Source organism: Sabethes cyaneus, chromosome 2, assembly GCF_943734655.1.
Source record: "Sabethes cyaneus chromosome 2, idSabCyanKW18_F2, whole genome shotgun sequence".
In the NCBI taxonomy this organism is placed as follows: Eukaryota; Metazoa; Arthropoda; class Insecta; order Diptera; family Culicidae; genus Sabethes; species Sabethes cyaneus.
The window spans coordinates 214,090,378-214,106,395 of record NC_071354.1 but is presented as its reverse complement, the minus strand read 5'-3'; the positions used below and the strand labels follow the sequence as shown (position 1 = coordinate 214,106,395).

At 40.7% G+C, this 16,018-nt stretch overlaps 1 protein-coding gene across 1 annotated transcript in view; it reads left to right on the top strand.

The window, feature by feature from the left end:
- LOC128736623 (protein encore) overlaps positions 1-16,018 on the top strand; it is a gene marked incomplete at its 5' end in the record, with an annotated part of 46,067 nt that overhangs the window by 15,087 nt on the left and 14,962 nt on the right. Inside the window, 9 exons of the mRNA XM_053831110.1 lie at positions 6,994-8,622; positions 8,677-8,784; positions 8,845-9,047; positions 9,130-9,333; positions 9,397-9,689; positions 13,134-13,264; positions 13,325-13,732; positions 13,793-14,177; positions 14,241-15,985. Coding sequence (XP_053687085.1) covers positions 6,994-8,622; positions 8,677-8,784; positions 8,845-9,047; positions 9,130-9,333; positions 9,397-9,689; positions 13,134-13,264; positions 13,325-13,732; positions 13,793-14,177; positions 14,241-15,985 — 5,106 coding nt within the window. The remainder of the gene's footprint in view (positions 1-6,993; positions 8,623-8,676; positions 8,785-8,844; positions 9,048-9,129; positions 9,334-9,396; positions 9,690-13,133; positions 13,265-13,324; positions 13,733-13,792; positions 14,178-14,240; positions 15,986-16,018) is intronic.

Below are 16,018 nucleotides of genomic sequence, written 5' to 3'. Positions count from 1 at the left end.
AAAGGCAAGAGTAGCTTTATTCTACATTTTATCAATGCTGTTATCTAAATCCTTTTTAGAGATGATTTAGATTTCAACTTTTAGTGAATTGATAGAAAGGATTTAAAATTTGTGACGAATTGTGTTGTGACAGGGGATGACGTTCGCCGAAAAATAACATTTGCAACGAAAGACTACTCAAAAACTTGTTTTTCATTCATTTTATTATTGAAATTATAATTTACGCTCTATTGTATATGAATATAATAACACTTGCTGTTTGCCCGATCATACTTGAGGTCCATTTGTCTCTCAGCCTATTGTACATCTGTTATTGTAACGAAAATTCTGATAATGCAAGAAACAAAACCCTTTTTCTTCATTTGAATGTGCCTACCCTTTGTCAGACCCCCCCCCCCCCCCCCCCTGTTGTCCCCGAGCCACTTGTCTTCTTTTCGATAATCCCTATGAAGCGTGACAAAGTCTTTTTTACATTTTTGAACCTCCCACGTGTGCATGGGTACTTTATTCCCCACTTTCAGAAATCCCCTCTTGTCGTCCAGCCACTTGGTACAACTGGTATCGTTCCAAATTCAAGAGAAACGCACTCCTTTACGCATTTAAACCTTCCTCCCCTTGTAAGAGACCGCTTTCCTTTTTTGTCAACCCTGCTGCGCAGATTCTTTTATGTCAAAAACATGTGTGCCACGTTTGGCAAAGAACCGCCGAGGCGTTTCACACTTATGGCGGAACATACATTCATTCTCATGTTTCTCGTCGCCCCTCCTCTCGTTGGCTGCTTCACAGTCAGCTGCCTTTTTTGTCACGTAAATCTGTTTGAGAGCAAAAATTCCTATAGCAAAAGCGAAACAAAGCTTTTTTCATAAATCCCTCCTCAGGGGAACTCCCTCCATAATTAAGCACGGAGGGTTTTAGATACAATATTTTTGGTTTTTGGATCAACATATTTTTTTTTTATCTCTCGAGATACCAAAACCAGTGTATTCTACACATTGCAATAAATATTTGCTAAATTTAGCAATCTACACAATTGTGTACCCAAGTAACAAATTCAATTTTAAGATGCACTTGAAGAGGTTTCCAGCATTTGCTCCTTAAAACCGAATATAAAACTTGCAATTCTACAAATCTGCGATAAAACAGCCATAAAACCCTTATAAATCTGGGGAGGCCCACACTAAAGAAGGTTCTCAAGAATATTTCTAAAGGTCCTCTTAAAACTTGTAATTCTTATCGATATGTATTTATAGTGACTTCCAAGAGTCGGTTGAAACTAAAAGAAAACCACCACAAGTGTTGATGATTTTATAGTTGTCGTCTCAAAGAACACTTGCAAGACATCATACACTTTTCACAGTCTTAATTTTTTTAAATTGACTAAAAGCTATAAGAGAAAAAGCATTCACAGATATTGCTTTTCCAAAATGGATATAAATGAAAATTGAAAATAAAAGCAGCTGCTTTGTTGTCAATCAATGAGAAATTTTTCATGTCACGCTCAGTTTGTCGATGTTTTGTGACTTGAAAGTTGGTAAATTTTAACGCGCCGGTTATTTTCGCTAGATTATTAAAAAAAAATAATTAATAAAATTAAACTCAATAATTTCATGACGCAATTGATAGCTACCAAATTTTCAACAAATTGCGGCAAAAAGTCTTTTAAGTGTCCGAACATTTATTTAAAAAGATAAGATCACTTATGATATTGCATGACAACATATTTATAAACGCCCATATGCAATTGGGTAGAATTTCAAAAGTAATCAATACAGTCTTGTTCGCCATTTTTTCAATGGTTTTATCTAAATCAACATGAAAGCGCTCATTAGACTAACATTTGTTGCACAAGACAAAGAAAAATTTTCCAAGAGGTCGATAAGTTCATCTATACTTATTGTATTCTTGAAGAAGACAAGTTGTGCTTGAACAAGAATTGTTTGAATTTCTTAAGGGGACCAAGTTTTTTGCAAGATAATTATTCTCGAATAACAAAGAAAACGTCAACAAAGTGTCAATGTAAGATGTTTTTTGTGCTGGAGGTTCACCTACTTATATTGAGTTTAAGATTTTTTAAGTACAGCAGTCATTATGATTACCCATATAAATTGATTTTAAAAAATAAAAGAGGGCTGCACGGCAGTTCCATGCGTAAAGTTTAATCTGCAAAATTTTGTATATACTTTGTCGTTACAACCGTCTTTAAAAAAATATATGCTTCAACCCCTTCGAACATTTTCTCAACACCGGCTAATGACATCTATATTCAGTTTAAAAAATACAAACAACTCTACAAACCGGCACCGGCACCGCCTCCGCCAAAATACAATCGAACCAAATTTTCTAATAACATACAAATATACCATTGATGCATCATCACCGGCATAGTCCTTCCTCAGCTCATTTGGAAATCTTCATTGTTTTTTGATTTCGCTGATTTTTCATATGAAATCTTGCTAAAGTTTCGATTAAAAGATTCATATTTGTTCAATTTTCTCCTGGTTCAGATGCCCATTTTGACAGATCAGTTGTTTACGCTCGAATGTTGTTTCTTCAGAGTATGATTTCTCTTACAAGAATATACGGTTTTAAGACGGTTTTATGGTAGCATTGTTAAGACAAACCAATCTTGCAGAAGAATGTCATAAATTTTTGTCAAAACTATTGCTAGGTTTTAAGGAGCGTCGTTTTGCCTTTCTACTATATAAATATATAGTATAAAGGTATAGAAATCACTCGGAAAACCGGAAATGGAAAGAAGGTCCTGCGGGCCGAATGTCATATACCATTCGACTCAGTTTCGAAAACTGAGCATTTTCTGTGTGTGTGTGTATGTATGTGTGTGTGTGTGTGTGTATGTGTGTGTGTGTGTGTATGTGACGCTTTTAATCTCACTCACTTTTCTCGGAGATGGCTGGACCGATTTTAATGTTCTTAGTGTCAAATGAAAGGTCTAGATGTCCCATTGGTCGCTATTGAATTTCATACTGATCGGACTTTTAGTTCAAAAGTTATGTATAAAAATACGATAAATATGGGACTTCATTATCTCATAGGTCCCTTAACCGATTTGAACAAAATTGATTGCATATGAAAGAAGAGCCTTGCAAACCCTTAACTTCCAAATTTCATGACGATTGGACTTGTAGTTTGAAAGTTACATAGAGAAATGTGAAAAAATAGTATTTAAAACATATTTTTGTAACATATAAGCATTAATTCAATGAAAAACATCACACATTTTATTATTGTTTGAAAATTACTGCTGAGATCTATCAAACGAAACCGAGTTATTTAAAATCGGACGGTTCATTCAAAAGTTATTCAAACTTTAACACTTAAGCACCGTATATTGAACCGTTAATTAAAACGTGTGAAATCAAATCATATCAATCAAATGTTGGTTGTATTCAATGTGTGTGATGTATGTTTGTGTGTATGTATGTATGTATGTATGTATGTATGTATGTATGTATGTATGTATGTACGTATGTATGTATGTATGTATGTATGTATGTATGTATGTATGTATGTTTGTTTGTATGTATGTATGTATGTATGTACGTATGTATGTATGTATGTATGTATGTATGTATGTGTGTATGTATCTGTGTAAGTGATTACTATTTGCAATTTTTAAATTTGCATTGAAATTCAAGAAAAGTGAGAAACAGGTCAATTGTTTGAAGTTTTTGAAGTCTCTTAGTGGAATATGAACTCTGAAATTAAAGAAAAGAAAAAACTTTTACCGACTAAATTCCACTATTTAATATTTATTCGCGACAGATACGTATACGCTTTGAAATAAGACAGTGATGAAGCCTGCGCGTCGTAGGCGAACTACGTATCTGTTGCAAATAAATATTAAGTAGCGGGATTCAATAGAAAAGTTTTTACTTTTCTTTGCTTTCAGATTTCAATTGTCATTTTCTTCACTTGATGTTACTCACAATTGTACAAGAAAAGCAAAAAGCGAAGAAAAGTAGTTAATTTAAACATGTAGGTCTAGTGGTATATAGGATTAAAAATACTAGTGAGTTGATTTTTCCAAACAAAATTATACAAATTTCAAACAAATTTTGCGCATCAATAGAAGCTCTTTTCTATCAATAGATACTAGAGCTTAGGCAGGTTATATGAAAAATAGGAAGTAAACGTTGCACGGTAATAGTTTTATAAGATTTGTTTTCGTTAGTGACATTTTCAAGGATAGATGTCTTATGTCATGTATCATGTTTTAATAAATAAATAAAAAATGACAAGCACTTGAAATCATATCGATCATATTTCCCATTCTCAAGCATGTTTATGGCGCAGCTTTTGCACTATTTTTTTTATCTCATCTTGTTTCCCTGTCCCTCTTATGGGATACATTGTAAAAACGATGCGACCAAGCTAATGACTATCTTTTCATGAAAGTACATTCAAAAGAAGCTTAAGTTTTGATTTTCATGCAAAAATAATTATTTGAAAGAGCGCCAGCTAAGAAAAATTTCAATTTCTCTTTTCATATCTAATGCTCTATTCAGTTATTTTTTTCTAATTCAGATACCTATATTGCAAAATTGAAGCCAAGCAAACTAATAGTAAAATTTTGAGATGAATCATTTTGTTGTAGATATCCTTTTTCTTCAAAAGCGAAGTATAATGATAATTTTTCTGAACTTTTGTTTTTCAAAGATGCTAACTTTTGAACGCATGGTATTAATATCAAAATATCAAAAAATCTGGTAAGAACACATATTTCATATTGTCAATTCGTAACATGTTTCGTATGTGGCTCTGAAGCCCGAAAGTTAAGGCCGTCTGTAGACCCGTTAGAGGGTTAATTTCTAATTTTCTATATATATTCATTCAAGTCTGCAAAAATTATATTTTTTTATAAATCACGTAAAAATTATAAAACTAAATAAGGTGTTCACCAAGTAACATAAATGACGCTTGCAACTATTTACGCACCCAAGGAAAGAAAATATAATTATTCTACGTATTGGACGTTGTGAATTTTACTGGCAAATAAGGATTTTGAGGAATACAGAATTTTAAAAATAGAGTCAAGTTAATTATAGATGCTCCTGAAAAACTAAATAATGGTTATTGTGGCAGTAGAAAGGCTAGGTCACGCCGCTAGGTGGATTAATTCGGGTTTTTTTTTTTTCGTTTTTGAAACGAAAGTTTTCATTACAAATAAGACAATGACTTCGGAACTGTGCCAGAAGGAGTGTCTCCAAAAACGAATTTTGCTGGTTCGTTCGATCCCACAACCATCCCGTAATGTTTTGGCCAGATTTGGCAAGCTGTCATTACAGCAAAGTCGTTCAAGAATGGTATGCAGAGAAAGGGGTCCAGTTCGTTCCGAAAGACCTTATCCCACCCAATTGCCCCCAGTCCCGCCCTATTGAGAAATACTGGGCAATCATGAAGAGGAGACTCAAGGCAAAGGAAAAAGTTGTCAAAGACATCAATCAGATGAAGACCTGGTGGAAAAAGATAGCCAAAACGTTGGACGAAGAAAGTGTGCGCCGCCTAATGAACCATATTACTGGAAAAATTCGAGAATTCCTTCGAAACCGCGTCACATCTTCATTGACTTCAAAGCAGCATACGATACAGTCGATCTACACCAGCTATGGCAGATAATGCACAAACACGGCTTTTTGGACAAACTGACGCGACTAATCAGAGCGGCATTAGTTCGAGTGATGTGTTTCGTGCGTATCTCGGAAATACTCAGCATGTATTTCAATATCGCCATCTATGCCAGACTGAAGGTGAAAGCTTAACGAAAACAAATGCGCGGCTTCACCGGAAGTTAATCGCTAATAAATTTCGTTTACAAAGCTCAAAATGAGAGTCTTTTCTTAACTTTTATCAACAAATAGGAAAAAGTTTGTTCCAATTCGTTGATTGATTTCCGAGAAAACGATACATAAATTTTGAAAAATTGTGTTTTTAAAAGAACTGTGTTTTATTACCTCGAGTTTATTCCGCTCGGCACTGAAATACTTGCATATAGGTATATGAACGTTTTTCATCTACTTCTCATTGGCCGGATCAATAAAAAATTAATATCAAAATAAGCAAAAAAGTCTGTAGAATCAAAATCTGAAAAATATAATGGTTTTAAATTTTTTTGGTTTTTTATGTCTCCTTGAACAGTCATAACAAAAACAGACCCAATACAAAAAAAAATTCATTCACAGTTCTCCCACTTGTGCTGAAATTAGGTGGGCAGATTTCACTGCCAATGTTACGAACGGAAGATGCGTGTCTAAGCGGAAAACTCGTAACCATCTGTTCGGTCGGGAGCTATAATTTCCCAGAATAACACGGTGGTTGCTCCGCTGCTGGTTGCAACGAGGTAATATATCATCGTTTTCCCTCGGAGCATCTTTCTCATCGTCACCCTGGCTGACTGGCTAGCTGGCTAGTTGCCTGCTTACCAACGCAACCTGCTCGAAGAAAGAACGAACGACCGTACCGTCATTTTACGGGCTGAGTGAGCTGCATGTACCTATACCTACTGTATCACAAGCAACCAAGCTGGTGGAAGAAAATTGAGTGAGTGAATCAAAACGAGAACCGCATGTGATGTGTTGAATAGCTATCCTGAAGTGTGACGCCATCACTTCTCAACTTAATCGAGTTGGACGTGCGCGATCATGACCGATTATGACTGGTTTCTCCGATGACGGTTCATCGTAAGTTCATGTTGTGTGCTGAACGGAAACTGACGCGTGCACCCCGCGTGTGGGTGGACCGTTATTGAATCGTTATTGCTGACAACATTATTTCACCAACGGGTCATGAATTTGACCGCACCCGAAACGAAGCCATCAATAAAATAGAGCTTTGATTTGGAAACTTGATTGAACCCAGTAGATTACCTTTTTCCTCGCATTGATTTATCGTTATTGTCGATTTATTTTCACGGTCAGTTAAATCGCTAAATCGATTGACTAAAACCTATTTTCTATTTTTATCTCTCGTTTGCAGACTCTTGGTGGCAAAGGCAAGCATTTAACCCGAAGTCACGCCATGCGTGAGTCAACATCTCCTCCCCGAACGCCTACACCGCGGTCGCCATCTGATCAGCAGCATAGCAACAATGGTGGCAGCAATGGTTCGCCAATTCAGCCGAATACGTTGTCCATCGGGGCAATGTGCGAACCGCAGTCTAACAATAGTAACTCACACTCACCGGTATCGGAATCCCGACTATTCAATAATAACAACAATGACTACAGCAGCAAACAGGCAGGCAAGCATTCGCCGAACATAATCGTCTACGGAGGCGAAGAGAGAGGAGGGAAAAGTCAGCTGGATTTGGATTTTCCCAAACTTACTCCTCCGAAGTCGTCGTTCAATCCTAACAACGGCACCAGTAACAGCAATAGTAACAACAACAAGAATAGCAATGGTAGAACCAACAACAATGGAAATGCCGCTGGATTCGCTAAAAACGATCTGGACAAAATGGATCATCATCCATGCGGTAAGATTGGTAAAAACAACGATTCAACCGGCGGAGGAATCAATCAGGAACTAAAAGATCTGAAACCGGTCGGAACCATGCTGGAGCGCTCAGACCAGCAGCACAAGTCCGGTCAGATTGCATCCGTCGTTGGCACAACACCAACTGCCAACGCCATCAACATCAGTCAGTCATCATCGTCGCCAGTATCATCTAATAATAACTATTGTGATAACGAAAGTCGTAATCTACGTGAGGTTAATTTTAGTGCTAATAATAATGATTCTAACAATCAGTTAAACATACAATTTTCACACGAGGAAAATCGATATATACAATGTGAAAGTCCTACTGATAGCCTTATAAGAAATAACAGTAGCTCTAATAGTAATCTAACAAGTAGTGCTCATAGCAACAAAAAACACCGTGCTGGCGGCGGCGGAGGCAATGGAATAATAGCTGGCAGTGGCGGTGGAGGTGGTGGAGGAGGAGGCGGTGGTACTCTTGGAGGTAATGCAACGGGTAAAGGGAACAAACCTCGGCTCAAAAATATGAGCGGCGGTTCCTCATCCAGTGCCGACGGTGGATCCATCGGCGGCGGCGGTGGTGGTGGTGGTGGAGGCGGTGGTTCATCGTCCGGATTCCTATCGCGAGACAATTCCTGCGAACAGTTTACCGACCAATCTGGCGTCAATCTGATCCAGTTCTTCAAGGAGACGCTCAACAAAAACTTCAAAGATCGCAACATGTTGATAAAGATCGAGAAGGAATTGCAGGCTCTGGCGATGGATCGCAGCCGGTCGCAGATTAAATTTCCGCCCATGTCTTCCTACAATCGGATGCTGATTCACCGTGTGGCGGCCTACTTCGGCATGGAGCACAACGTGGATGCCACCCAGCAGAGTGTGATCGCGGAGGTTACGCCCGCTACGCGAATACCGGAGATTCGCTTCAAGACGCTCATCAACGAGAGCTTCTCGGAGGAACCGCGCAAGTCGATTTTGAAGCGCGATACCCACAGTTTCGACGAGTACCGGTACGGGATGTTGCACTGTCCCGATCGAGGCGTGCTCGATCGGAAGGCGAAAAGTTTCGAGGAACGCGAGGAAGAGTACGAAAAGGTTAAGCGGCGAATATTCAAACATCGGGAGGTAGGTTCAGCTTAGCATTTTAAAGTACACAAAAGTGATTATGTTTTTGACTAGGACGGTGGTTCCGAGGAACAGTGGCAGTGGCTGTCAGCCGAAAATGCCGACGTAATCAATGGTCGCCCGAAACTTCAAAACAATCGTCTTTTAAAAGTACAATCGGTGGTATGTTTTCTAGCAGTCCAAAGTCATTGGGCCTCGTGATATATGTTCCTTTCTTTTCAGTCGATCGACGGCCGACCAGATGAAAGGCCTTGCGTATCAAAGTCGCACAGTTTCGGCGGCTACGGAGGCTCGTCGCAAAATGCTCCACTTCTGCGCGGAGATTCGATAACATCCACTAAGAGCGCCGGAGCACGGCTTTTCTCGAAGCAAGACTCGAACGCTAGTACAAACACACCGTGGCGATTGTCTCCGTCGAGCAGTGGGTAAGTTTTCTGCAACGCTGATCTCTCGTACCCGTACGGCAGCGGTCACGATCGCACTCAATAGATCATACTTCACTTTCAGCTACAAAACACAATCGATTCGGTCGGACTCGGTAACGCCGTCGCCTACCGGATACGGTAGCGGTGACCATACGCCGGAACCGTGCGTTCAGTCCCCTTCGGCAACGTGTGGAGTCGTCTGGGCCGTAACCGATATGGCAAGCGTGCCGAAGGGCAGTGTTTTGATTGATCCACAAACACTTCAGCCGATCGTCAATCAAGATGGGTGTGTTAACATTGAATTTGAAGTTTACTTTAAGTTTGCTTACAAAACGATTTTATTTCTCAGATCAATTTACCATTTCGATCCGTCTAACCTACCGGCAACAGCAAATCTGCCCGGTAGTATGCCAAGGGTGCAGAAGAAAAAATTTGAGAAGCAAAAATCTTTCAGTAATCGAAACAGCGCTCTCAACAGTAGTAGCTCTCTAGAAAGTTCAATCGATTTGCCACTTAGCAAAAATGACTGCGGCCAGCAAACCACTACTACTACAACCATTGCCGAGGAAGTCGGCAACGAGCTCAGTTACGATACTACGAGCACAGTTAAAATATGTTCCAAAGATAATCATGATATTGATGGTGAGTCAAAAAATATATGATTGTATACCATTCCTCCGAAAACCGTTTTCCCAGAACTCAATTTCAGAGAATATCATTCCCTAGAAAGCACATTAACCAGAAAATTATATTCCCGAATGTACCATTTCTCTGAATGTACCATTCCCCAGAAAGAATCGTTTCATAGAAAGTTATAAATCAAGATAGGCTGACTTACAACTGGAAGCAAAATTAGATACAGAAGAATATGTTCCACTATGTTCCCAAATAGCCCGAACTCTACAGCCGAATGTAACACTAGCGGATTGAAGTTTCTAGAACAGCCGCTTCGCTGTTCTGAAGGATTAAAACCAGGCTCAAATTTAGGTTTTATGCTCAGTAGATGCTCATTTGACTACAGTGCCTCAACGAAACAGAATTCGGAAAAGTAGTGTAAAAGACAATGGTAGAGTGAATTATTATCTACAATATTGTTGAAGAAAGTACAATTTTATCTTTTGTCTTCACGACGCTATGAGGCTGCTACCCCGCTGGTAGCAAAAAAGAGAGCTCCTTTGGCTACCAACGAGATAGCAGACCCGTAGCGCCGTAAATACAAAACATGAAATTATACTTTCTTGACCAATGTTATTCCTAATAATTAACTCTTCAATTACCCTTTAGACTACTTGAACTTTGAATTCTGTTTCGCTGAGGAGCTATAGTCAAATGACCATCTACTGAGTAAAAATTCGAAAATGAAACCAGATTACAACTAGAGGTCAGTGAACCTAGAAAAACGGTTGAATCTAAGACAAGGTGTTTAAGCTGTGCATGTGTTGTCCTTACTCGCTATCGTTCATTCGGACTCAACGAAAAAATAACCCTTACTAGCCAGGGCTCGTAGTGATTGACAAACACTAGATCATCTACGATCCGCGGTCGGAAGGGAGAGCTTCATGCAATTAAAAATCATGCAATCAACGCCAATGCCCGCAGCGGAGGCGTTCCGGTCCTGCGCGGACTCCCCGAACTGACTCTGAGATCTCTCTTCCAAAGGCCGGGATTTCATATTTTAAATGATGATGGAAAAATAATGGGAGGAAAAATGGTAGATCGATCGAATTTGTAAATGTGCTTTGCCCTGGACATGTTATGCTACTGGAATTGTAAAATGTAGTATAACGAAGAAGTGGAGATTTCGCCAGCCCTGCCTAACACCGGTTGTCCTCAAACGCGCACCCGCCATTAATTTTCCAATTTCTTAGGCCGTTTTTCCTGTTTTTCATTTGTCCTTTTTCTGTCCCATTTTCCAATTTTTGCGTCATACTTTTCCTTTTGACCCGTTTGACCTCTTTTTCTCGTTTTTTCCATTGACTTTTCCCTCATTATTCTTTTTTCTCTTTTAATTTCTCTTGTTTTCCTTTCTTTTCTGGTTGTTCCCTCTTTTACACTCTCATTTTTCTTTTTTCTGTACGCTGTTTCCTCTATCTCTGTTCCTTTTGTTTTCTTTTCCTGTCCCGTTTTTCGTTCTTCCTCTGAGTTTCGTTTGTTGGTCGCTTGTTTTATTTCGTTTATCTGTTCCTTTTATTATGTCTTGATTTTCCTTTATTTTTCGTTTTATCCTTTTTGTGTTTTGTTATTTTTTATCCCCATTCTGTTCCATTTTACCTCTCTTACTTGTCTCTTCGTTTTTTTCCTTGTTTTCGTTCCTTATCCCTCTCCCGTTTTCTTCTTTTGCACATTTTTCCTCTCGTTTTTGTCTTTCGGTTTACCTTTTTCTTTAGTCCGTTTTTCTGTTTTTCATTTCTATTTTTTCTGTTCCATTTTCCTGTTTTTGTCTCATATTTTTCATTTTATATCCAGTTTTTCTCATTACTTCCTGCGGTTTTCTTTTTTCCTGTCCCATTTTTCATTCTTTCCATTAGTCCTGAATTACCTCCATTCCGTTTTACGTCCCTCTTTTTTCGTTTTTTCTGTCTTGTTTTTGCCATTTTCTCTTTTTTCGGTCCCGGTTCTTTTATCTGATCGCTTTTCACCCACTTTTGCATCCCAATTTTTGTTTGATTGTCGCTCTTTTTTCCGTTCATCTGTTCCTCCTTTTATGTTGTTTTTTCTCTTTTTTGGATTTATCCCTTTTGTCTTTTGTTTTCATTTTTTTCTCTCCATTCTGTCTTGTTCTCTTTTTTTGTTTCTTTTCGTTTCTCCATTCTCTTGCTTCAGTTTTTTCTTTTCTTTTCCTCGTTTTCTATTCGTGTTTTCCTTTATTATCCTATTTTTTTTTTTTCTTTTTCCGTCCAGTTTATTCTCATTTTCTTTCTCTTTTTTTTTCGGGTTTCCTTTAGGGTTTTCCCTGTTTTTCCTCATTTTGCTTCTTTGCTCTTCCGTTTTTTATCTTTTTTCAGTCCAGTTCAGTCACCTTGTTTCCCATGTTTTCTCTCTCGTTTTATTCTTTTCCATTTTTTCCTCTTTTCATGTTTCAAGTTTCCCTCACATTCTGTCACGTTTTTTTGCATTTTTCCTCTTTTTCTAATCCGTTTCTCCAGTTTTCGTTCGTGCTCTTGTTCGTGATTGTTGCTTCTGTTTCGTTTTTTGCTTCTTTTTCTGGAGAGCAACAGGATCTGGACTTTAACTTTAGATCCACCGGTAATCCATATGTGAATTGCTAAAAAATATTTACGAACATTTTTATGAGAAACTGTTTGCACTACGTTGTTTCGTTCATGAGATATGAATTTTTGAATTAGACAAATATTCAGGAAAACCGAGTTTTTTACCCATTACTCAGAAACAACAAAAAATGTTAGTATGGAAATTTTATCATCAAAAGATTAGAAGTGTGTCCTAGTCTGGGCACGATAGTAATTCGAACATACGCTAGCTGGCCAGCATCATACGTCGAGACTAACTGGACCGAATTGGGCCATTTTATTTGATGGTGTAAAGTCATAACCTCACATTTAGTGCACTTTGCACCAACTAACAAATCCTATCCAAACGAAATTGAAGACGATGAGAATCCTCGATGCAACGAATCGTCTAGTAAATAGAATTTACCGTCGTCAGCATATACCGGTTTGCATCCTTCCTTCAAGGGCAGAAGTAAGGTCGTTAAAATGAACAAAAGGGGTCCCAAATTACTGCCTTGCGGTACACCAGATTTATTCGTAAACGGGGACGAAACCTTCCAGCTAAGTTTCACTTGCAAGATCTTGTCCCACAAATACAAGCGGATTATGTATAATAACTTTCTAAGAAATGGCTTATTCTGGGACAAAATTTACCAGGGAATGGCAGGTCCAGGAAAATGGCTTTCTGGAACGGTGTTTCGGGGTAATGATTTTCTGGGGAATGGGAAAAAGTTTCCTAGGAAAAGGGTCCAGCTGGAGTATGGAACTTTAAAGGATGGTTTTCGGGGAATTGACATTCAATCAAAAAAATTTGCTCCAAGACTTTATTTACAATGATTGTTATTTTTATCAACAGTGGAAAACTCTAGTCTCTGTGAAGAAATCTCGCAAACAACCAATGAACTTAGCACACTAAAGCTTCAAAAGCACCAAGCAACTAGTCCTATGCTGCAGGCCAGCGAATTACAACCATTAGAGTTGAATGAAGTAAGCACGGAAAAGTTTAGTTTAGTTTTAAATTAAATTAACCAAAATATATTTCACCAGGTTAATCTGAACACAAACCACGACGAGCATGGTTCACTAGTGGGTGCTGTAACCCCTATAATGGCTGACTCCGAAACCGGCGGAACACTTTTGGTAGCCATAAGTGACGCGGGTAACGAGGGCGGCAGCAAAGTGGATCTCCATTCCGATCACGTTCATCAGCATGGACTGACGGATGATGGCAATGATGCCGAAAGCAGTGATAATTCTCAAGACGTAGACAAAAAAGACGAACCAGGCAAGATAAACGTCGTACAACCAGTTCCTCTAGCGAGCTATTCGAACTCGGCAACGCCCAACAGTGGTTATACGGTGAATTATGGTGACAACGGAAGTAGCACACCGGTCACCGGGACTACGATGTACGGCTCGGGTACACCGGGAATTTCGACCACATATCAAACGGCGGTAGGACACGTAAAACATTCAGAATAGAATTTCGGTTATTCTCAATATTCTCATTTTCAGCCGGACGGAACTATCTACGCTGTACCTTCTCCTCTCGTGTATACATATCCATCGACGATAGATCCAGAGATGACTGGCTATTTTGTTCCTGTGTACGATCAGCAGCGCGATCCGAATCTCTGCACCACCACCGGTGCATCACTATACCCGGCAACGGCAGGGGCAACTTCTTCAGTATTACCCATCGCGTACACTCCGACGGCGGCCTACAGCGGTGCCCCTATCTATCAGAATCACACAGCTGTGATGTACTCCTCGGAGCAGTTTTCGGCTGCAACACCGGCATCGGCTGCTGCTGCTGCCGCCGCCGCTGCTGCAGCCAGTGCCGGCCATCTGCCGCAGTATCCAATTGGGTACCCAATCGGCATTGGCTATCCATTCAACAGTAAATGTTACTTTAATTAAAATAAACTTTGTTTAAAACCCTTTCTTAACTCGGTCTTTTTAGGTACGGCGTACCAAAACTACTGGAATCAGCCGATAACCTATTACGTTCCTCAAGCGCCAGTACACTCATCCGGCAGTACACCGCTTCTAATGCCACCGTCGGTTTCGCAAACTCCCACAAACAATGCCATGCTGGCGGGTGGCCCAACTCCAATTCCATGCAATACCGGCAAACGAAATACAACTCCTCCCGGTCACGGTGGTCATCATCAATCGCAAAACCAAAATCAAAGCACATCGGTAACGCCCGTTCCGATATCCCCATTCGCGACCAATATTCCAGTGCCCCTTCCAGATCCCTCGACTGGTCCCATGTACGCTATCCCCCAACCGATTTACTCGAACATGCTTCCGTTTGCTGGTCCCATGACACCTCACCCGCACCATCCGGCCTCCGGCGGAACGATTGTGAACTCAATACTACCCACTGCCACAGCAGCTGCCAGCACTGGCTATCATCCACATTCGCAGTCCAATCATGGCAATCCGGAGTCGTTACCATCCAGTAACGGTTCATCCAATAACATCTACTCTAGTACAGGCAATAATAACGCTCCCACTCCGCAGTCCACGCCAAGCACTCCGCTTTCGTTGCCTCTATCCTTGCCACCCCACTCTAAAAATCCACCTCTTTTTGCCACACCCCCTATGCTTCCCAACGGCTATGCCCCTCAAATGACCTCCTCCGGTGCTGGTAGTGGTGGTGCTGGCCATTACCACTACAACGTTAACAGCACCAGTGGCCATAATTACGACGATCGCAAAGGCAGTGGCGGATCGGGTGGCGGCGGCTACCAGGGAAAACGTTCAAATCAGAGTGGCAGCAACTTTTTCAGCTACAACAACAGCAACAATAGTCGCCAGATGACACCCAACAGCGGTGGCGGTGGCTACCAGGGTGGCAGCTGTCCTCAGAGCCAAAACTCCGGAAGCAACGGTCCTAAGAATTCGAGCTACGTAAACAACACAAACAATACAGGGAACAATCAGAATTCTAACAATAACGGAAACGGCCCGCAGATGCTGGGGCAACCGCCAAAGGGACAACCTCGATCCGATGGCCAGACTAGCGTGACCAAGCCACCATTGATACCAACATTACCAAATAGTACCAATAATACTAGCAGTAATACCAACCCTAGCGATAAGACACGCATCAACCGTTCATGCAAGCCACCAAATCTAGACTTAAAGCGAAACTTTAACAATTTTAACGCAAACAGTAGAAACACGCCGAGCACAAACTCAACGGAAAGCAACAATTCACCGAACAGTATTACGTCGTCATCGATGCACGAGCATCACCAGCAGCAGCACCCGGTGCATCATCATCCGCAGCCAGCACATCACCAGCAAGCACATGCCGCTGGCTCAGCAGGTCAGCCACATCATCCATATTATCCGCCCCAGCATCAGCAACAGCAGCCACAGCAGCACCATCACTACTACAGCCAACGTGGAGGCAGCGTCGGAAGCAACAACGGTGGATCGAACGTGTCGGGAAACGGCTCCGGACCGGGTAACGGTAGTAATCACGCACATCAGACCGCTAATGCTGCCGCGGCTACGGCGGCCGCCGCAGCCGCTGCCACTGCCCACACGGTACCGTCGAGTGCGCTGCAGTCCGCGGCGGCGGTTGCTGCGGCTGCATGTGCAGCTGCCATCGAGCCGTACCACTCGCAGCTGATTCCACTGAATGCTGCCGGGATGTCGTACGTTAAAATTGGACAGACATACTTCACGCATGTGAGTAGTGCCCCCCGGAGACAATCGATGATT